This window comes from Molossus molossus, unplaced genomic scaffold (assembly GCF_014108415.1).
Source record: "Molossus molossus isolate mMolMol1 unplaced genomic scaffold, mMolMol1.p scaffold_m16_p_7, whole genome shotgun sequence".
NCBI classification, from domain to species: domain Eukaryota; kingdom Metazoa; phylum Chordata; class Mammalia; order Chiroptera; family Molossidae; genus Molossus; species Molossus molossus.
In genome coordinates this window covers 71970608-71993927 of record NW_023425401.1, presented here as the reverse complement: position 1 = coordinate 71993927, position 23320 = coordinate 71970608, and the positions used below count along the sequence as shown (strand labels likewise).

Genomic DNA, 23320 nt, shown 5'->3' with positions numbered 1-23320 from the left:
AAACAATAGAAAGGCTTATGAACCTACTAGAGAAGTACCACCATATACAGATACTTAGACAGAAGGAAATACCATGAATAACCAATGTAGGAAGAAAAAGAAATCTTCAGAAAATAAAATTAAAGACATGGAAATATGTGATTTAAATAACAGAGAACTCAAGACTGCAGTCCTGAAAAAGAAATTACGTGAGTTACAAGAAAACACATATAAACAATTTAATGAATGTAGAAATAAAAATCAATGAACAAAGCAAGAAGTTTACCAAAGAGATTAAAACTTAAAAAAAAACAACAGAAATTCTGGAGATAGAGAATTCAATGAAAGAGATAAAAAATAAATTAGCAAACTTAGGAAATAGATCTCACCAAGTGGAGGAAAGAATTGGTGATATCAAAGACAAAAATTTAGAAATAATGAAGAGAGAAGAAAAGAGAGACGTCAGCATAAATAAAGACAGAAAGAACTCTAGGAGAACTATAAGTAATATAAGACTAACAGGCATAACAAAAGAACAAGAGAGGGAAAGGGAAACAGAGAGCCTATTCAAACAAATAGTTGACAAGAACTCAAACCTACGGAAAAAGCTAGATATTCTAATCCAAGAAGAAAACAGAACACCTAATTATCTCAACCCAAAAAGGCTTTCTCCAAAACACATTCTATTAAAACTGTCAAAAATTGATGACAAAGAAAGAATTCTCAAGACAGCCAGGAAAAAGAAGACAGTACCCTATAAAGGAAAGCCCATTAAATTATCATCAGACTTCCAGTCAAGATAGTGGCGTAGGTAAATGCAGTATTCACCTCCTCCCACAACCACATCAAAATTACAACGAAACTACAGCACAACAATCATTCATAACCACCTGAAATCGAGCTGAATGGAAGACTTAACTACAAAATTAAAGCAGCCACCACATTGAGACTGGTAGGAAGGGCGGAGGCTTGGACAGGCTGTTATCAAACCCATGTGTGGCAGATAAAAATAGGAGGGACATCTTGGCTAAAAAGGTCCTCCCTGAGGAGTAAGGGGTCCCCGTCCCCCACCAGGCACCCAGCTCAAGGTCCCAGTGCCAGGAAGAAAAGTCCCCATAACTTCTGGCTGTAAAACCAGCAGGAGGTTTCAGCTGTGGAAGCCCCAGGCAGCTCATCTTAAAGGGCCCACACAGACTTTCTCGGACTTGCTCCCTCTAAGCTCAGAAGGGATACACCTTGAAGGGCATCAAAGAAGAGGGAAGAACTGAGCTGTTTGGCCTTGGGACGAGAGCTGGAAGGGTAGCTTTCTCCTGGACAGATGTGCTGGTGGAGGCTCTTGTTCCTTTGGTGAGCCCTTCCCCCACAAGGCAGGTAGACTATCACCATATCTGGGACTCCAACAAACTGCCTCACACTATTGGCCCCGCCCTGGTGATTCCCTGAGGCCCCACCCCACCCAGCTTTAGGGCCCACCCAAGTTGTTTTACCATAGAATGGGCCTGTCTTGGATCCTGCTTCAGAGTTTCCTAAAATTTCTCAAACAAGCAGCATCTGGTCTCAGCAAGCCCCACCTCTGGTTAAGTGGCCCCAGGCCTTGGGTCACAACTTGGATTTTCCTGGAAACCTCCAAGCCCAGCACAAAAAGCAACCATCAGCAGATCACATTTTTGCTTATGCTGGGTGGCCACGCAGTGGCTGACCTTACCCCAGAGACAGCAAACCCAGTGGACAGCTTCAGACCACATCAAAACACCACCACCCAACCACCTCCACAAGTGACACACTCAGTGAGTGGACTCAGTGGGTACCAGAGACCTCATGAAGTAAGTCTTGCTCTGTGTGGTGGGCCTATACACAGCTGATCCTCCAAGGCAGTCAGAAGCCAGTGGCTAGTGGGAACAACCAGTCCTTTCAGCTGATCAGCCTGGGTAAATCCCTCCCATTGACATGCCAACAGCAAACTAGACTCAAACACAACAAGAGGGTGTACAGTGAACTCTTAGGGGTGCACCTTGAGGGCCCAGCAGGGATGATCAGGGAGACTGTGCCACTGGATCCCAAGGACATCTACAACACCAGACCACCCTATGAAGCCTAGGAGACATAGCAACTCTGCCTAATACATAAAAACAATCACAGGGAAACAGTGAAAATGAAAGAGACAAAAAAAATATGTACAAAATGAAAACAAAGAACAAAACTCTAGGAAAAAGAACTAAAAAAAATGGATAAGCAATCCAACAGATGCAGAATTCAAATCAAGGTTATAAGGTTGCTTAAGAAACTTGGTGAGACATTCAAAGAACTTAATGAGACCTTCAAGGAACTTAAAGAGACCTCAGGGGAACTTAGTGAGAAGAACAAAAACATAAAAAAAAGTACCAGTCACAAATGAACAATGCTTTAACTGAAATATAGAATAATTTACAAGGACTCAATAGTACAGTAGGTAAAGCCAAGAAGCAAACCATCAATTTGGAATATAAAGAAGCAGAGAACACCGAACCATAACAGCAAAAAGAAAAAAGAATCCACAAAAAAACCTGGGGTAGCAATACTCATATCTGATACAGTAGATTTCAAAATGAAGACCATAACTTGAGACAAAGAAGGCCACTACATAATATTGAAAGGATCTATCCAACAGGAAAATATAACCTTGGTAAACATATATGCAACCAATATAGGAGCACTAACATATATTTAAAATATTTTGGAGGACGTCAAAGGAGAAATTGACAGCAACACAATCATAGCAGGGAACTTCAACACCCTGTTGACATAACTGGATAGATCTTCTACAAAAAAGTTTAGCAAGGAAACACAGAGTCTAAATGAAGCACTAGATCAAATGGATTTAGTAGATATCTACAGAGAATTATACCCCAAAACTGCAGAATTCACATTCTTCTCAAGTGCATATGGGACACTGTCAAAGATAGACCACATGTTAGGACACAAACTAAGTCTCTACAAGTTCAAGAAGATTGAAATCATATCAAACATCTTCTCAGATCACAGTGGCATGAAACTGGAGATCAATTGCAACAAGAAGATGCAAAGACGTTTGAAAACATTGAGGCTAAATAGCATGTTATTGAACACTGGGTGGGTTACCATGGAGATCAAGGAAGAAATTAAAAACTTCCTGGAAATCAATGAAAATGAACACACAACACAAAATCTATGGGATGCACCAAAAGCGGTTCTGAGAGGGAAGTTTATAGCACTACAGGCCTACCCCAAGAAGCAAGAAACATTTCTAACAGAATATATAACCTCACAACTTAAAGAACTAGAAAGCAAACAAAAAGAAAACACCATAGCAAGTAGAAGGAAGAAAATAGTAAACATCAGAGCACAAATAAATGACAGGAACACCAAAAAAAAAACAATTCAAAGGATCAATGAAACAAAGAGCTGGTTCTTTGAAAAGATAAACAAGATTGATGGACCCTTAGCTAGACTCACCAAGAACCAGAGAAAACCCAAATAATAACTCACACCACAGAAATATAACAGATTTTTAACAAATATTATGAACAATTATACGACAACAAATTCGACAATCTAAGCGAAATGGACAAATTTCTAGAAACACATAGTCTCCCAAAACTGAACCAGGAAGAGATAAAAAACTCAAACAGACCAATAACAACTAAAGAAATTGAAGATGTAATCAACACTCTCCCAGGCCGGGACAGCTTCACGGGAGAATGTTACTGAACATTCAAAGAAGAATTAATACCCATTGTCCTCAAACTATTTCAAAAAATTCAAGACAAAGGTAGACTTCCAAACTCATTTTATGAATCCAGCATAATTCTAATTCCAAAACCAGAAAAAGACACTACAAAGAAAGAAAACTACAGGCCAATATCCCTGATGAACATAGATGCCAAAATCCTGAACAAAATACTAGCAAATCGGATCCAGCAATATATTAATAAAATTATTCCCCATGACCAAGTGGGATTCATCCCAGGGATGCAAAGCTGGTACATTATTCGCAAATAAGTCAATGTCATATACCACATAAACCAAATGAAAGATAATCATATGACCATATCAACAGATGCTGAAAAAGCATTCAACAAAATCCAGCACCTACTTCTGATAAAAACTCTCACCAATCTGGGAATAGAGAGATCATATCTCAACATAATAAAGGCCATGTATGAAAGACCTACAGCCAACATCATACTCAATGGGCAAAAACTAAAACCATTCCCCGTAAGAACAAGAACAAGGCAAGGATGCCCACTTCCACCACTCTTATTTAACATAGTATTGGAAGTCTTAGCCACAGCAATCAGGCAGGAGAAAAAAATAAAAGGGATCTAAATGAAAAAGGAGGAAGTGAAACGGTCATTGTTTGCAGATGACATGATCATATACGTAGAAAAACCCACAGACTCCATCAAAAATTTACTGGACTTAATAAATGAATTTGGCAAAGTAGCAGGATACAAAATTAACGTCAAAAAATTGATGGGCCCTGGCTGGTTTAGCTCGGCGGTTAGAGTGTAAGCCTGTGGTCCAGAGAGACCCGTGTTCGGTTTCCGCTAAGGGCACGTTACTCAGTGGCAGTTTGTTCCCGGCCCTGGTTGGGTCATGTGTGTGGAAACCACTCGATGTGTCTCTTTCACATCGATGCCTCTCTCTATCTCTCTCCCTCCCACTATATCTGAACAAAAAAAATGGAAAAATGTCCTCGGGTGAGGATAAAAAAAAAAAATGATGGCATTCTTATAAACCAATGATGAACTCACAGAAAGAGAAACTAAACACACAATTCCATTCACCATCGCAGTAAAAATATTAAGATATCTAGAAATACACTTAACCAAAGAAATAAAGAACCTATTTGCAGAAAAATATACGTCATTGAAAAAAGAAATAGAGAAAGATATAAAAAAGTGGAAGCACATACCTGGATCATGGATTGGAAGAATCAACATCATTAAATTGTCCATACTAAACAAAGCAAACTATAGATTCAATGCAATCCCCTTCAAAATCTCAATGACATACTTCACAGAACTAGAACAAATACTTCAAAAGTTCATATGGAACCAAAAAAGACCTTGAATAGCCACAGCAATCTTGAACAATAAAAACAAAGATGGAGGGATCACATTATCAGATTTCAGGTTATACTACAAAGCCACCGTAATCAAAACAGCCTCATACTGACACAACAACAAACATATAGACCAATGGAACAGAGCAGAGAACTCAGAAATGAACCCAAGGCAATATGCTCAATTAATATTTGATAAAGGTGGCAAGAGCATACAGTGAAGTAAGGACAGCCTCATTAACAAATGGTGTTGGGAACACTGGACAGCTACATGCAAAAAAAGTGAAACTAGACCATCAACTTACACCATATCCAAGAATAAACTCAAAATGGATAAAAGACTTAAATGTGATTCATGAATCCATAAAAATCATAAAAGAAAATGTAAGCAACAAAATTTCAGACATTATACGCTGCAGAATGTTCAATGATACATCACCTAAGGCAACAGAAACAAAGAAGAAAATGAACACATGGGACTACATCAAACTCAAAAGCTTCGGCACAGCAAAAAATACAATCATCAAAATGGAAAGGCAACCCACAGTATGGGAGAGGATAATTGCCAAAGATATATCATATAAGGGGTTAATTTCCAATATCTATAGAATGCTTATACAGCTCAACAAAAGGAAGACAAAGAACCCAATTAAAAAATGGGCAGAGGAACTAAATAGACACCTCTCCAAACAGGACATACCAAAACACATATGAAGAAATGCTCAACATCACTAATCATCAGAAAAATGCAAATTAAAACAACAATGAGGTATCACCTCACACCTGTCAGAATGGCGGCCATCAGCAAATCATCAAACAACAAGTGTTGGCGAGGGTATAGAGAAAAGGGGACTCCAGTACACAGTTGGTGGGAATGCTGCCTCGTGCAGCCACTATGGAAAACAATATGGTGTTACCTCAAAAAATTAAAAATTGAACTTCCATTTGACCCAGTGATCCCACTTCTAGGAATATACCCTATGAAGCCTGAAACACAAATCAGAAAGAATATATGTACCCCCATGTTCATAGCAGCACTATTTACAATAGCTAAAATCTGGAAACAGCCCAAATGTCCTTCAGTAGACGAATGGATACAAAAACTGTGGTACATATACACAATGGAGTACTATGCAGGGGTAAGAAAGAAAGATCTCTTATCCTTTGAGACGACATGGAGGGACCTGGAAAGTATTATCCTAAGTGAAACAAGCCAAGCAGAGAAAGACAAATATCACATGATCTCACTTATTTGTGCAATATAATGAACATAACAGTCTGAGGAATGGGGTATTCCCAGAGACGTGGAAGTGGGGTACAGACTGACAATCCCAGAAAAGGGGTTGGGGGGGAGAGATAAACCACAGAACTTATATGCATGTATGTATGAACAATGGACATGGAAAGACCTCGAATAGCCACAGCAATCTTGAAAAGGAAAAACAAAGTTGGAGGGATCACTATACAAGATTTCAGCTTATACTACAAAGCCACCATAATCAAAACAGCCTGGTAATTGCACAAGAACAGGCATATAGACCAGTGGAACAGAACAGAGAACCCAGAAATGGACCCAAGGCAATATGCTCAATTAATATTTGACAAAGTTGGCAAGAGCATACAGGGAAGTAAGGAAAGCCTCTTTAATAAATGGTGCTGGGAAAATAGGACACCTACTTGCAGGAAAATGAAACTAGACCATAAACTTACACCCTACACCAAAATAAACTCAAAATGGATGAAGGACTTAAATGTGATTCATGAATCCACAGAAATCCTAGAAGAAACTGTAGGCAACAAAATTTCAGACAACATACGCAGCAGAATTTTCAATGATACATCACCTAAGGCAATAGATACAAAGGAGAAAATGAACATATGGGACTCCATCAAACTCAAAAGCTTCTGCACAGCGAAAGATACAATCCTCAAAACAGAAAGGCTACCCACTGTATGGAAGAACATAATTGGTATATCAGATAAGGGGTTAATTTCTAATATATAGAGAGTGCTCTTACAACTTCACAAAAGGAAGACAAAGAACCCAATTAAAAAATGGGCAGAGGAACTAAATAGACACCTCTCCAAACAGGACATACAAATGGCTAAGAGACATATGAAGAAATGCTCATCATCACTAATCATCAGAGAGATACAAATGAAAACAACAATGAGGTATCACCTCACACCTGTCAGAATGGCCGCCATCAACAAATCATCAAACAACAAGTGTTGGCGAGGGTGTGGAGAAAAGGGGACTCTAGTACACTGCTGGTGGGAATGCAGATTGGCGCAGCCACTATGGAAAACAATATGGTGTTACCTCAAAAAATTAAAAATTGAACTTCCATTTGACCCAGTGATCCCACTTCTAGGAATATACCCTAAGAAGCCTGAAACACCAATCAGAAAGAATATATGTACCCCCATGCTTGTAGCAGCTCCATTTACAATAGCTAAGATCTGGAAACAGCCCAAGTGTCCATCAGTAGATGAACAGATAAAAAAGCTGTGGTAAATATACACAATGGAGTACTACGCAGCTGTAAGAAAGAAAGATCTCTTATCCTTTGAGACTACATGGAGGGACCTGGAGAGTATCATCCTGAATGAGGCAAGCCATACAGAGAAGGACAAGTATCATATGATCTCACTTATTTGTGGAATATAATGAACATAACAGTGAGGAATGGGGTAGTCCCAGAGACGTGGAAGTGGGGTACAGACTGACAATCACCAGAGGAAGCTATGGTGGGGGAGAGAGAAACCACAGAACTTATATGCATGTATGCATGAACAGTGGACATGGACAACAAACTGGGGACAGGGCAGGGAGGGAGGGGGAGGGGGGAATCAGTAGGGGAAAAAGGAAAAAAAAAATTACATTTTTCAGATTAAATGTACAATAGGTGTCCAGATTTGTGTGCTGAAAGCTATAAAACATTGCTGAGAGAAATAAAACCTAAGGAAATGGAAGAAAAACAAAACAAAAACAATGGACAACAAAGGTGGGGACAGGGTGGGGAGGGAGGCAGAGGGGGGAATCAGTGGTGAAAAAAAGGAGCAACATCTGTAACAAAAATAAATTAATTAAAAATAAACAAATGTATATATATAGCTTTGTAAATTAAAATAAAATGTTATTCACAAATATGATTTATAAATAAAAGAAAAGAAAAAAAAAAGAATCCAAAAAAATGTAAAGAGCCTCTGGGACAATCTCAAGTGTGCCAACATTCACATCACAGGGGTACCTGATGGAGAAGAGAGAGAGCAAGAAATTGAAAACCTAGTTGAAACAATAATGACAGAAACTTCCCTAACTTGGTGAAGGTGAAGGAAACAGACACAGTCCAGGAAGCACAGAGAGTCCCAAACTAGTTGAACCCAAAAATGTCCACACCAAGACACATCATCATCAAAATGCCAAAGGTTAAATACAAAGAGAGAATCTTAAAAGCAGTGAGAGAAAAGCAGTCCATTACCTACAAAGGAGCTCCCATAAGACTGTCAGCTGATTTCTCAAAAGAAATTGTGTAGGCCAGAAAGAATTGGCAAAGAGATATTCAAGGTGATGAAAAGCAGTGACCTACAACCAAGATTACTGTATCCTGCAAAGCTATTAATTAGAATCGATGGACATATCAAGAGTTTCCCAGACAAGAAAAAACTAAAGGAGTTCATCAACACCAAACCAGCATCATATGAAATGTTGAAGATTCTTCTGAAGGTGAAAAACAACAAAAATATGAACAATAAAATGGCAATTAATACATATCTGTCAACAATTGAATCTACAAACAAAATGAGCAAGCAGAACAGAAACAGACTCATAGATACAGAGAACTTTTTTTTGCTTGCCAGATGGGTGGGGGCTGGGGATGGGTGAAAAAGATAAAGGAATTAAGAAGTACAAATTGGTTGTTAAACTGAACAACCACAAAGGGAAGGGGGGAGGGAGGGCAGGATGAGATAAACCAAATAACTTCTATACATATATGCATAACCAATGGATACCCACAATAGTGTGGGGAAGGTAGGAGGGGGGCAGGATGGAGGAGGAGGGGTTTCAATGGGGAAAAATGGGAGAAACATCTGTAATACATTCAACAATAAAGATGAGTTAAAAAAATTATTATCATATTTCACAGCAGAAACTCTATAATCTAAAAGAGAGTAAAATTAAATATTCAAACTGCATTCAACAATAGAGATGAATTAAGAAAAGAGAGAGCGGCTGGGGACCAGCAACCTGAGTCCACTAGAGCGCCCTGCACCATCCTTCCAGTGAACTCAGTTGTGTTGGCAGGGTCAGCATACAGTGGGTGCCAGCAGGAGTAACTGAAACCAGCCAGGAGCCAGAGCCCCACCCCCAACAGCAGCAGCAGCTTGCCCAGGCCTGTGGCCGCACTGAGGCCCAAACGCTCCAGGCCCAAGGCCACAGGCTCCAGATTCCAGGCCTCCTGTGGCGCGCGCCCAGCTGGGGACCCAGGCCTACAGTGGCATGGACCCAGCCCTACAGTGGTGTGCACCCAGCCGAGGACCCAGGCCCATGGGGGCACGCACCCAGCCCAGGACCCAGGCCTGTGGCAGTGAGCAGCAAACCCAGGACTCAGACCTGTGGCGTCTAGCACCCAGCCCAAAACCCTGGCCTGTGGCAAGGCGCACCCAGCCCAGGACCCAGGCGCCCTGCAGCAGGCAGGCCAGCCCAGGCTCCTGGCCTACAGCAGCGCATCAGCAAACACTGATCAAGAGCTGTGCCCAGACCAAGAAGCAGAGAATCTCGGGGAGCCAAGATCTGCACAACATACCAATTTAAGCTGCCAGGTGTCACTCTCCATGACTCACAGCAGACAAGAGGAGCCATATACCAAAATAGGCTGGGAGGCACAGCAGCCTTAATTAATACACACTGACCTGCCTACACATTCTAACATCTCTCACCAGGCTTAGAACTACCAGATTGCTAAAATGGTGAGACAAACAACACCCAAATAAAAAAAAAAGAGGAATCACCAGAAATGGAACTACAGGAACTAGAGGAAAGCAACTTGTCAGACAAAGAATTCAAAGCAATGATTATAAGGGTGCTCAAACAATTTGGTGGGAACTACAAGCAACTTAATAAGAATTATGAAGAGCTCAGTGGGAACTACTTCAGCTTATAAAAAGATGTAGAAGCAACGCATAAAGAGGTAGAAGCTATACATAAAAATCAAGAGGAAACAAAGAATGTCATAGCTGATATAAAAAAATACCTGAGAAGGGTTCAATAGTAGATTAGAAGAAGCTGAAGACCGAATCAGCGACTTGGAAGACAAAGTAGAGAAAAACAACCAAAAAAAGCAGCAAATCGAAAAAAAGTTTAAAAAGCAAGAGGAGGGTTTAAGGGAGCTGTGGGATAATACAAACATAACACCATTTGCATTATAGGGGTACTGGAAGAAGAAGAATCAGAGAAAGGAATAGAGAATCTGTTTGAAGAAATAATGGCAGAAAACTTTCCTAAACTGGTGAAGGAAAAAGCCACACAAGTCCAGGAAACACAGAGTCCCAAGAAAGATGAATCCCAGAAGAACCACAGCTAGACAAATCATAATAACAATGACAAACATTAAAGACAAAGAATCTTAAAGGAAGCAAGAGAGAGACAAAAAGTTACATAGAAGGGAGCTCCCATTAGACTGTCAGCTGATTTCTCAATAGAAACGCTGCCAGAAGGGAGAGGCAGGAAGTGTACAAAGTAATACAAGGCAAGGGTTGAATCCAAGACTACTCTATCCAGCAAAGCTATCATTCAAAATTGAAGTGGAAATAAAGAGCTTCGCAAATAAAAAAAAACAAAAACAAAAACAGCTATAAGAATTTACCACCACCAAACCAGCACTACAAGAAATGCTGAAGGGACTGTTCTAAGAAGAAGAAGAAACAGAGAAAGAGAAAGAAGAACACAGGCATAAAATATAAATGGCAACTAATAACTATCTATCAATGATAACCTTAAGTGTAAATGGTTTAAATGCTCCAATCAAAAGACATAGGGTAGCTCATTGGACAAGAAAGCATGACCCACAGAAAGCATCACCTGACAAGAAAAGATTAACACAGGATGAAAGTGAAGGGATGGAAAAAAATGTACAAAGCAAACAAAAATGAAAAAAAAGCTGTTGCAGTAATACTCACATCCGACAAGATAGACTTCAAAATGAGGTCCATAATAAGAGACAAAGGTCACTACATAATATTAAAAGGATCAATCTGACAAGAGGATACGACACTGCTAAACATATATGCACCAAACATACTAAAAAATTTCTGAAGGACTTCAAGGGAGAGATCAATAGAAATATGATCTTAGTGGGTGATTTTAACACCCCACTTATACCACTGGATAGATCTTCTGGACAAAAATTTAGCATGGAAACAGAGACTCTAAATGAAGCAGTAGACCAAATAGACTTAATAGATATCTACAGAGAATTACACCCCAAAACGACAGAATTCACATTCTTCTCAAGTGCACATGGTACGTTCTCAAAAATAGACCACATGTTAGGACACAAAGTCTCTACAAGTTCAGGAAGACTGAAATCATATCAAGCATCTTCTCAGATCATAATGGCATAAAACTAGAACTCAATTATAACACAAAAACATTCAAACACTTGGAGGCTAAAGAGCATGTTAATAAACAATGAGTGAGTTACCATGGAGATCAAGAAAGAAATTTTAAACTTCCTGGAAACCAAAGAAAATGAACACACAACAACACAAAATCTATGGGATGCAGCGAAAGCAGTTCTGAGAGGGAAGTTTATAGCACTACAGGCCTACCTCAAGAAGGAAGAATAATTTCTATTAGACTATCTAACCTCACAACTTAAAGAGCTAGAAAGCAGCCCTGGTCAGTTTGGCTCTGCAGTTGGAGCAAAGGCCTGCGGACCACAGAGTCCCGGGTTCAGTTCCTGCCAGGGGCATGTACCAAAAAAAAGAGCTAGAGAGAAAACCAAAAGAAAACCACAGAGCAAGTAGAGGAAGGAAATAGTAAAGATCAGAGCGGAAATAAATGACATGGAAATCAAAAAAAAAAAAAAAGATTCAAAGGATCAATGAAACAAAGAGCTGGTTCTTTGAAAAGATAAACAAGACTGATGGACCCTTAGCTAGACTCACCAAGAAACAAAGAGAGAGAACCCAAATACACAAAATCAGAAATGAGAGGAGAAATAATAACTCACACCACAGAAATACAAAAGTTTGTTAACAAATATTATGAACAGTTATAGGGCAACAAATTCGACAATCAAACCGAAATGGACAAATTTCTAGAAACACACAGTGTCCCAAAACTGAACCAAGAAAGAGACAGAAAACTTGAACAGACCAATAACAACAAAGGCAATTGTAGATGTAATCAAGACTCTCCCAGCAAACAAAAGCCCAGGCCCGAACGGCTGGCTTCATGGGGAAATTTTACTGAACATTCAAAGAACTAATACCATTCTCCTCAAACTATTTCCAAAAATTCAAGAAGAAGGAAGACTTCCAAACTCATTTTATGAGGCCAGCATAATTCTAATTCCAAATTCAAAAAAAGACACTACAAAGAAAGAAAACTGCAGGCCAATATCCCAGATGAACATACATGCCAAAATCTGAAAAAAATACGAGCAAATCTAATCCAGCAATACATCAAAAAAATTATTCACCATGACCAAGTGAGATTCATCCCAGGGATGCAAGGCTGGTACAATATTCGCAAATAAATCAATGTCATACACCACATAAATAAAATGAAAGATAAAAATCATATGATCGTATCAATAGACACTGAAAAAGCATTCAACAAAATCCAGAACCCATTTCTGATAAAAACACTCAACAATGTGGGAATAGAGGTATCTTATCTCGACATAATAAAGGCCATATATGAAAGACCTACAGCCAACTTCATACTCAGTGGACAAAAACTAAAAACATTTCCCTTAAGAACAGGAACAAGACAGAGATGCCCACTTTCGCCACTATTATTTAACATAGTACTGGAAGTCTTAGCCACAGCAATCAGACATGAAGAAAAAATAAAAGGGATCTAAATTAAAAAGGAGGAAGTAAAACTGTATTTTTAACAGATGACATGATATTATATGTAGAAAGCCCCAAAGACTCAATCAAAAATCTACTAGACTTAATAAATGAATCTGGCAAAGTAGCAGGATACAAAATTAACGTCAAGAAATCAATGGCATTCATATACACCAATGATGAACTCACAGAAAGAGAAACTAAAAAAAATCCCATTTACCATCATGGCAAAAAGATTAAGATACCTAGGAATAAACTTAACCAAAGAAGTAAAGGACCTATTTACTGAAAACTACAGGACAATGAAAAATGAAATAGAGGAAGATATAAAAAAGTGGAAGCATATACCTTGTTCATGAATTGGAAGAATTAACATCATTAAAATATCCTTTCTACCCAAATAAATCTATAGATTCAATGCAATCCCCATCAAAATATCAACGACATACTTCACAGAACTACAACAAATACTTCAAAAGTTCATATGGAACCAAAAATAGACCCCAAATGGCCACAGCAATCTTCTAAAGGAAGGACAAAGTAGGCAGGATCACAATGCCGAATATCAGGTTATACTACAAAGCTACTGTAATCCAAACAACCTGGTACTGGCACAAAAACTGGCACAGAGATAAATGGAATAAAACAGAGAACCTAGAAATTGACCCAAAACATTATGCTCAATTAATATTCAACAAAAGTGGCAAGAGCATACAATGGAGTAAAGACAGCCTCTTTAATAAATGGTGTTCGGAAAATTGGAAAGCTACATGACAAAAATGAAACTAGACCATCAACTTACACCAAACACAAGAATAAACTCAAAATGGATAAAAGACTTAAATGTGACTCATTAAGCCATAAAAATCCTGGAAGAAAATGTAAGCAACAAAATTTCAGACATCATACGCAGCAGAATTTTCACTGATACATCACCTAAGGCAACAGAACAAAGGAGAAAATAAACACATGCGACTACATCAAACTCAAAAGCTTCTGCACAGCAAAAGAAAGAACCACCAAAATGGAAAGGCAACCCACTGTATGAGAGAGCATAATTTCCAATGATACATCAGATAAGCAGCTAATTTCCAAAATATATAGAATGCTTATACACCTCAACAAAAGGAAGACAAAGAGCCCAATTACAAAATGGGCAGAGGAACTAAATAGACACCTCTCCAAACAGGACATACAAATGACCAAGACACATATAAAGAAATGCTCAACATCACTAATCATCAGAGAGAGGCAAATTAAAACAACAATGAGGTATCACCTCACACCTGTCAGAATGGCCACCATAAACAAATCATCAAACAACAAGTGTTGGCAAGGGTGTGGAGAAAAGCGAGCTCTAGTACACTGCCGATGGGATGCAGACTGGTGCAGCCACTGTGGAAAACACTATGGTGTGACCTCAGAAATTTCAAAATTGAACTGCCATTTGACCCAATGATCCTACTTCTGGGAATATAACCTAAGAAGCCTAAAACACCAATCAGAAAGAATATTATGTACCCCTATGTTCATAGTAGTACTATATACAATAGCTATGATCTGGAAACAGCCCAAGTGCCCATCAGTAGAAGAACGGATAAAAAAGCAGTGGTACATATACACAATGGAGTATATGCAGCTGTTAAGAAAGAAAGATCTCTTATCCTTCGAGACGACAGGGAAGTCTTATCCTAAGTGAAACAAGCCAAGCAGAGAAAGACAAATATCACATGATCTCAGTTATTTGTGGAATATAATGAACATAACAGTCTGAGGAACAGGGTAGACCCAGAGATGTGGAAGTAGGGTACAGACTGACAATCCTCAGAAGAGGGCATTGGGTGGAAAATAAACCACAGAACTTATATGCATGTAAACATAACCAATTGACATGGACAACAAAGCTGGGGACGGGGCGGGGAGGGTTGGGGAGGAGGCTGTCAATGAGGAAAAAGGAGCAACATCTGTAACAAAAATAAATTAATAAAAAAAAAAAAAAAGGGCAGAGGACCTGAACAGACACTTATCCAAAGAAGACATATAGATGGCCAGTAGACTTACAAAGGACTTATTGGTGATTATTCAACATTACTAATCATCAGATAAATGCAAATCAAAACCATTTCACACCTGTCAGAAAGGGTATCATCATTAAATCAACCAACAAGTGTTAGCAAGGATATGTAAAAAAGGGAACCCTAGTGCATGGTTGGTACAAATGCAGATTGGTGCAACCACTATGGAATCAGTGTGGAGGTTTCTCAAATAATTAAAAATGGAATTCCCTTATAAGCCAACAATTCCACTTCAGGGTATATATTAGAAGAACCCTAAAACACTAATACAAAAGAATATATTCCCCCCTCCCCATTTTCATTGCAGCAATATTTACAACAGCTAAGATATGGAAGCAACCCAACTGACCATCAGTAGACAAGTGGATAAAAAAGTGGTGGTACATATAGCAATGGAATACTACTAGCCATTAAAAAGAATCAAATCTTAACCTTTTGTGACAGCATAGATGGATCTAGGGGGTATTATGCTAAGTGAAATAGGTCAGATAGGGAAAGACAAATACCATATGATTTCACTTATATGTGGAATCTAAAGAACAAACAAAATAAAAACTCATAAATACAGAGAACAGACATAAAAACAGTTGTCACAGCAGAGGGGACTTGGGCGGCTAGGAGAAAAATGGGAAGGGATTAATAAGTACAAATTGGTAGTTATACAATAGTCACAAAGATGTGAATTACAGCATAAAGAATATAGCCAATAATACTGCAATAACTGTGTATGGGGCCAAGTAGGTACTTGAACTATCAGGGGAACCACTTTGTAAAGTATATGATTGTCTAACCACTATGATATACACCTGAAACTAATACAGAATAATATTAAATGTAAACTGTAACTGAAATTGTTTTAAATTACCTTACATGTAAATGGATTATATACAATAAAAAAGATAAGAGTCACTGAGTAAATGACAAATACAAGACAATGACAAATACAATACAATATGCTGTCTACAGGAGACTCACTTCAGCTTAAGGAACACAGATAGTCTGAAATGAAGGAATGGAAAAAGATATTCCATGCAAACTGAATCAAAAGAAAGCAGGGTAGTTATATTTATATCAAGCATAACAGACTTGAGTCTAAACACTGTAAGAAACAAAGTCATTATATAATAATAAAGGGGTCAATTCATAAAAAAGGATATAATATTTGTAAATATTTATACACTCAACATGGAAGCACCTAAATGCATAAAGAAAATATTAACATCTGAAAAGAGATAGCAATACAAACATAGCATGGGTCTACAATACCCCTCTTTCAACAATGGATAGATTATCTAGACAGAAAATCAATAAAGAAATATTGGACTAAACCTACATGTTATAGCAGGTGAACCTAACAGACATATACAGAAACTACCATTCAAAAGCAACAGAATACACATTCTTCTCAGGCACACTTGAAATAGTTCCAGGATAGCTCACATGTTTGGCTACAAAATAAGTCTTAACAAATTTAAGAATATTAAAATTATATCAAGCATCTTTTCTAACCACAGTGATATAAAACTGGAAATCAATCACGTGAAAAATTCATAAATATGTGAACATGCTCCTGAACAATCAATAGACCAAAAAAGAAGTCCAAAAGAAAAGAATATTTTGAAAGAAAGAAAAATAAAAACACAGCATACAAAACATATGAGACCCATCAAAAGCAGTTCTAAGTGGGTAGTTTATCGCAATAAATGCCTACAGTAAGAAAAAAGAAAGATCTTAAATAAACAACCTAACTTTACACCTTAAGGAAGTAGACTAAGCCCAGAGTTAATAGAAAGAAGAAAATAAGAAAGATGAGAGCAGAGATAAATACAGCAGAGACTAAGTAGTCAGTGGAAAAGATCGATGAAACTAAGACCGGGTTTTTTTTTTTTTTAAGATACAGAACTTACATGCATGTATGCATGACCAATGAACATAGACAACAAAGCTGTTGGGGGGTAGGGGAGGAGGGTATCAATGGAGGAAAAATGAGAAACATCTGTAACAAAAACAAATTAATAAATAAAAATATTTTTTAAAAAAAGACAAATAAAGCTGACAAACCTAAGCTAGTCTCAAAAAAAAGAGATAGAGAATTCAAATAAATTTAATAAAAAAATATTAGAAGAGACGTTATGACTAATCACACAAATCAAAGGATCATAAGAGGCTCCATGAATATATATACATCAACAAATTGGATAATGAAAAAGAAATAGATAAATTCCTAGAAAAATACAACCTACCAACAATGAATCATGAGGACATATGTACTAGTAAGGAGACTGTAATTAAAAAAAAAAAAAAAATCCCAACGAAAATTGGTCCAAGATCAGATAACTTCACTGGTGAATTCTACAAAATTTTTAAAGACTAATTAATGCCAATCCTCTCAAACTCTTCACAAAAAATTGAACAGGAGAAAACACTTACAATCTCACATTATGAGGCCAGCATATACAAAACCAGACAAGGGCACTACAGAAAAGTAAACTACAAGCCAATATCTCTGAAAAACATGCATGCATGAGTCATCAATAAAATATCAGCAAACCAAATTCAGCAATACATTAAAAGGATCATACACCATAATTAAGTGATCCAAGGATGGTTCAACATCTGCCCACACGTAACATTATACTCGAAGGTGAAAGGCTGAAAGCGTTTCCTCTAAGATCAGGAACAAGAAAAGGATGCCCACTTGCACCACTTTTATTCAACACAGTATTGGAAGTCCTAGTCAGAGCAATTATGCAAGAAAAAGAAATAAAAGGTATTTAAATCAGAAAGGAAGAATTAAGTTTGCCCTTATTTGAAGATGACATTATATATAAAAAACCCTAAAGACTCCACCAAAAAAATTAAAACAAAAAGAAAGTGTTGGATCTCATCAACAAATTCAGTCAAGTTGCAGAACATAAAATTAATATACGAAAATCACTAGCATTTCTATACACTGACAACAAAATATCAAAAAGAGAAATTAAGAAAACAAACCAGCCCTGGCCAGTTTGACTCAGCAGTTAGAGCTTCAGCCCATGGACCAAAGAGTCACAGGTTTGATCCCAATCAAGGGCACGTACCTCAGTTGCGGTTCTGTTCCAGGCCCTGGTCCGGGTCACGTGGGAGGCAACCAGTCATTGTTCTCTGTCTCTCCCACCACTGTCCCCCCAAACACATCAAAAATAAGTACTTAGGAATAAATTTAACAAAGAGATAAAATATCTGAACACTGAAAACTATAAGATATTGAGGAAAGAAACTGAAAAAGACAAATAAATGGAAGGATACTCTGTGCTCATGGACTGGAAGAGTTAATGTTATTAAAATGTTCATACAATCTAAAGCAAACTATAGATTCACTGTAATTCCTATCAAAATTCCAATGGTATTCTTCTCAGAAATAGGAAAACAAACAAACAAACAAACAACGCCCTGGCCAGTTTTGCTCGGTGGTTAGAGCGTCGGCCCACAGACCAGAGAGACCCGGGTTTGGTTCCCACTAAGGACACATACCTCAGTTGCAGTTTGTCCCCAGCCACAGTTGGGGTCGTGTGGGTGGCAGCTAGGCGATGTGTCTCTCTCACATCAATGTTTCTCTCTCTCTCTTCCTCCCTCTCTCCCCCCACTCTATCTGAAGATAAATGCAAAAATGTCTTCGGGTGAGAATAAAAAAAAAAATCCTAAAATTTGTATGGAACCACAAAAGACCCCGATAGCCAAAGCAATGAGAAAAAAGAACAAAGCCAGAAGCATCACTAATTTCTGATTTCAACCTCCATCATGAGGCTCAATAATCAAAACTGTATGGTATTTGGTATAAACACAGATATATATGTATACATGGTCAATTAATTTTTGACCAAAAAGCCAAGAATATAAAATGGGAAAAGGATAGTTTTTCAATAAATTGTGTTTAGAAAACTTGCAGCCATGTGCAAAAGTATAAACCTGGACACCTATCTTAAATCAAACACAAAAATCAACTCAAAATGGTAAAGATGTGAACATAAGCTCTGGTCTTGAAAATGTATACATCTATCGTATCATCGCATTGTTCACTTTAAATATCTTTTAAGTTTTTTTGGTCAATTACCTCACTAAAACTGAAAAAAATCCAATCCTATAGTAACTAAAACAGGATTTGACACTACTGCATGAAATAGAAGAAGAGTTCAAAAGAGCAGTGGCCTACATGTATATGTGCTTATTTGTGTGTGTGTGTGTGTGTGTGTGGTATGTGCTCCTAGCGGGAACCAAACCCAGGACTCTCTGGTCCGCAGGCTGGCGCTCAACCGCTGAGCCAAACTGGCCAGGGCTGTGCCTTATTTTTCAAAAACAGTTTTGCCTATCTCCATTTACTGCCAAAGTATCCCTTAAGAAGGGAAGACCCCAATCCCTAACGTTGCAGTCAGGAAGGCATTAGATCACTAGCTGACAGTGGTTCTACATCCACTGACCCTCCCACACCCTCAGAAGGCGGGTTGACCTCCACAGGCCATATAACCTACACTCCTTCACCCTACAGCTTCCAGTTTCCACTTGGGTTTGGCCAATATAGTAGACCAGTGGGCAGAAGAGGGGAAAGAGAGAGGCCAGTGTACTTAACATCCTTCTCCACCTGCCCCTTCCTGATGCTCTGGCAAAGGGTGCATTCTTCCAAGAATACAGCAGCTCTGGAGGGCAGCCCCTCTTCCAGTACTCCAAATCCAACTCCCTTACCCCGAGGTTCTAGTACTACAGACCTTTCCCTGCTCCTTCAGACCAGGGTAGGGATGGTTCCCCAATGATGCTCTTCCCAGGGTGCCCCACCATCACTTGTTGACTCCCTGAATCCTACTCACTCTTCTACAAAGAATCCCCTCATAAATTCTTTTCATTTTTGCGCTTCCTTCAGTTGGGATCCCAACTGATATGTTTGCCCACCAAAATCTCACAGTAAATTAATGGTACAGTCAGGACTAAACATTTTCCTTGGCTTAAGTTATGCCTCTCTTTCAATCCATCTCTCCCACAAGCAAATTGTAAAATGAGTCTCTTTATAGTGTTGTAGCTCACTGTCCTTAGAATCCACCTTGTCTTTGAGCTGCCCTAATTAACCTCAGGGACAGCAAGAAAAGGGGGGAATGTTATAGACGGCTTTAGCCTCATAAAAATTAACCAGAGTTTGACCTTCACTGGGAATTTGAAAAGCAACATCCTTCAGGAAAAGGGAGGACAGAAACGGCCCCAAGGCCAGAGTGTCCTGCATACTCTGTAAAGAAACATAGGGAGAAACTGAAGCTCCCTTTACCCCATAAAACTGTAACTGTTAAACATATATGTATTGCACCTGACTAACCGCTGATATCCGTCTCGAATTTGTTAGTTTTTAGAACTTAGATAATAGAATGAATAGCAGGATAAATGTATGCTGACCCAGTTCACCCAGTTCCTTTTCGCCTCAGCTCCCTCCCACCTCCGTTCCCTCCTGCTTATCGCTAACTGCCTCTGCTTCTGTACAAGCAGCTTGCTTGCTCTGCTAAACTCTTGAATGACCCCTGCCCTATATAAACAACCCTCCCCCTGAGCTCGGGGCTGCAGTTCTCCTCTGTGTAGGTTGGCTGCAGTCCCTGCGCAGGTAATAAAGCATCCCCAAACACTGAAAAATTGAGTCTGAGTGTGGTCGATCTCCTGGGTTACAATAGCATGCTAGCAATAATTTTGTGATTTCCATTAACCCAGTGGCTCTCAACTGACACTTCTGATCATCGTGATGTGGAGGCAGGAAAGTGTGTCACGAACGTTGCTAAACATCCTATAATGTATAGGAAAAAATCCCCATAACAAAGAGTTATCCACCCCAAATATCAATAGTGCCAAGGTTGAGAAACACTGGGTTACTTACTCATCTTGCAGAACGAACCACAGCCATGATAGACCTGCCTCCTCTTTCCTCCTCTCTAAAATGTTCAGAGATGCCTATAATCATTGCCCCAAAGCTCCAAAACCCTGGCATGAGTATAGAGAAGGATTAGAGAGAACAACCTTCTCAGAGGAGGCCAGGTTCCTGAATGGTCTAAGGTTAAAGATAAAGTGGCCCTTTCCCCCACACCTTTGCTTCCCTTTCATGGAAGAAGTTGGATACTTTAGGGCCAATCAAGGAAAATAAAAAGACTACATGGGACAAGGTCTGGAAATATATACATCAAAATATTAACAGTAATTATGTCTTTGAATGGTAAAATATATAGTGATTTAGATTCTTTTGCATATCTATATATTTTAAATTTTTCTATAAAGGTTAGTTAACATTTGTATAATTAAAACTCTAAAAAATTTTTATAAAATATGCCATATCATTGACTCCGTCCCTCCCAGCCCCAATGTGTCAGTTTTCACATAGCAATATACCAGTGTGCTCTAATAATAAAATCCACAGAAAATTGTCCTTACAAACGATTATCAGGAAAGGTTCTGCTTCCTTCACGGCCATTAATGTTTGAGGGATGAATGAAGTTGGTAGTATGATTTACTTTCAAATGATAAGAACTATGCAACTGACCAAGTTTACCTTCCTAGAGACAAATTTAAGACTCAACAACAAACAATATAGACCTGCACGGTCCTATAAGGTAGCCACTAGAAAGATGTGATATTTAAATGTAAGTTAATAAAATATAGAACATTTGCATTATCACAAAAAGTTTTATTGGACAGGACTGATACACTTTCTTTTTCCCTACCCCAATTATCTTCTGTTCTTACAGTGTCTCTGCTCTCAATATCGAGTTATATTTATTTTATATTTATTTGTTACTATTCTATGTAGTTTTGTTGTAAACTACCTTAATTCCTTTGTGGAACATTTCAGGGTATCAATAATTTCACATATCTGTGTATAACAGATCAATAATTTGACATATCTGTTGTTGCTGGGAGATCAGTCTTCGTTTTTATTAGAGTGCACTTAGTTCATATAAATGCTCACAACAACATCTATGAAATACCTAATATTTTCCAATTTCCAAAGAGAGAGCGCGACCAGGAGACGTTAAGTGTCTTGCGCAGTACTTATTACCAAAGGAGTAGAACACCAACCCGTTGGTATGTCCTCAGATTCCCTGAACTAGAGATCCCTCCCCTCTCTCAAAGCCAAGGGCTTAGACTAGCTAGGAAGGAGCAGCCGAGTTATGTCTACATAAAAACCGAAACCATAAACATTTTGTAAATGAAATACAGATTTCATTTTTCCCATAGTCTTTTGTTTACTTTAAAAAGCACCTCCCTAGGGGAGCACGTCTTGATCTCTGGCGGCCAGGCCCCAGCGGAGATAAGTGTGCGGTACCAAGACGGTACCAGAGGCTCTAGGCCCAGGTCCAGCCCGTGCCTATCAGCGCCAGTTTCCCTCTGGCATTGTTTTCAAGATCCTGCCAGAGGGTTTTCTAAAACCACAAATGACCACCCCCCCACCACCACCACTCCCCTGTTCGTGCCTTACCTGCAGCTGGGAACAAAGCACAACCTTTTCCAGCAGCCTCCAGGTTCCGCCAGCGCCCTGCGAACTGGCCGGGAGCCGACAGGGATTGGCCGCCTGGGTGGAGGAGGTGGGGCGCCAGGCGGCGGAAGAGAAAGCAAGGAACCTATGAGAGGAGGAGATACTGCCAGCGCCTTGCTCAGTTAACGGAACTCCTAGGGTTGTGAGCATGGTGTGTGAACATGCCAGGGTCATGGTTGTAGCCGTGCTCTTGCCCTGTTCTGTGCGCCCTGCTTGGTAGCAGTGAGGGGCAGTGGACGTATTAAACAATAGAGTTTTAACTCCCCAGGGCTGAAATTCCTTTTAAAAGAAAGGGTTAGGCCATTACTAGCAAAAAAAAGAGGACGGGTCCAGCATCATAGCTAGGTAGAAAGAAATGTCCAACCTTAGGAGTTTTGAAAGCATTTTTTAATATGTTTTTATTGATTTTTTTTTTTTTTTTTTTTTTTTTTTTAGAGAGAGGAAGGTATAGAGAGATAGAAACATCCATGTGAGAGAGAAACATTGATTGGCTGCCTCCTGCATGCCGCCCACTGAAGATAGAGCCCACAACCTGGGCATGCATGTGCCTTGACCAGGAATCCA

The 23320-nt window shown here is 38.9% G+C and overlaps 1 protein-coding gene across 1 annotated transcript in view; it reads right to left on the bottom strand.

Annotated features, from left to right (window-relative positions):
* The window catches only part of BLVRA (biliverdin reductase A), a 229804-nt gene extending 206874 nt beyond the window's left edge, over positions 1-22930 (bottom strand). The window contains exon 1 of the mRNA XM_036246321.1: positions 22700-22930. Within this exon, the coding sequence (XP_036102214.1) occupies positions 22700-22930 (231 nt within the window). The remainder of the gene's footprint in view (positions 1-22699) is intronic.
* Positions 22931-23320: the final 390 nt, after the last annotated feature.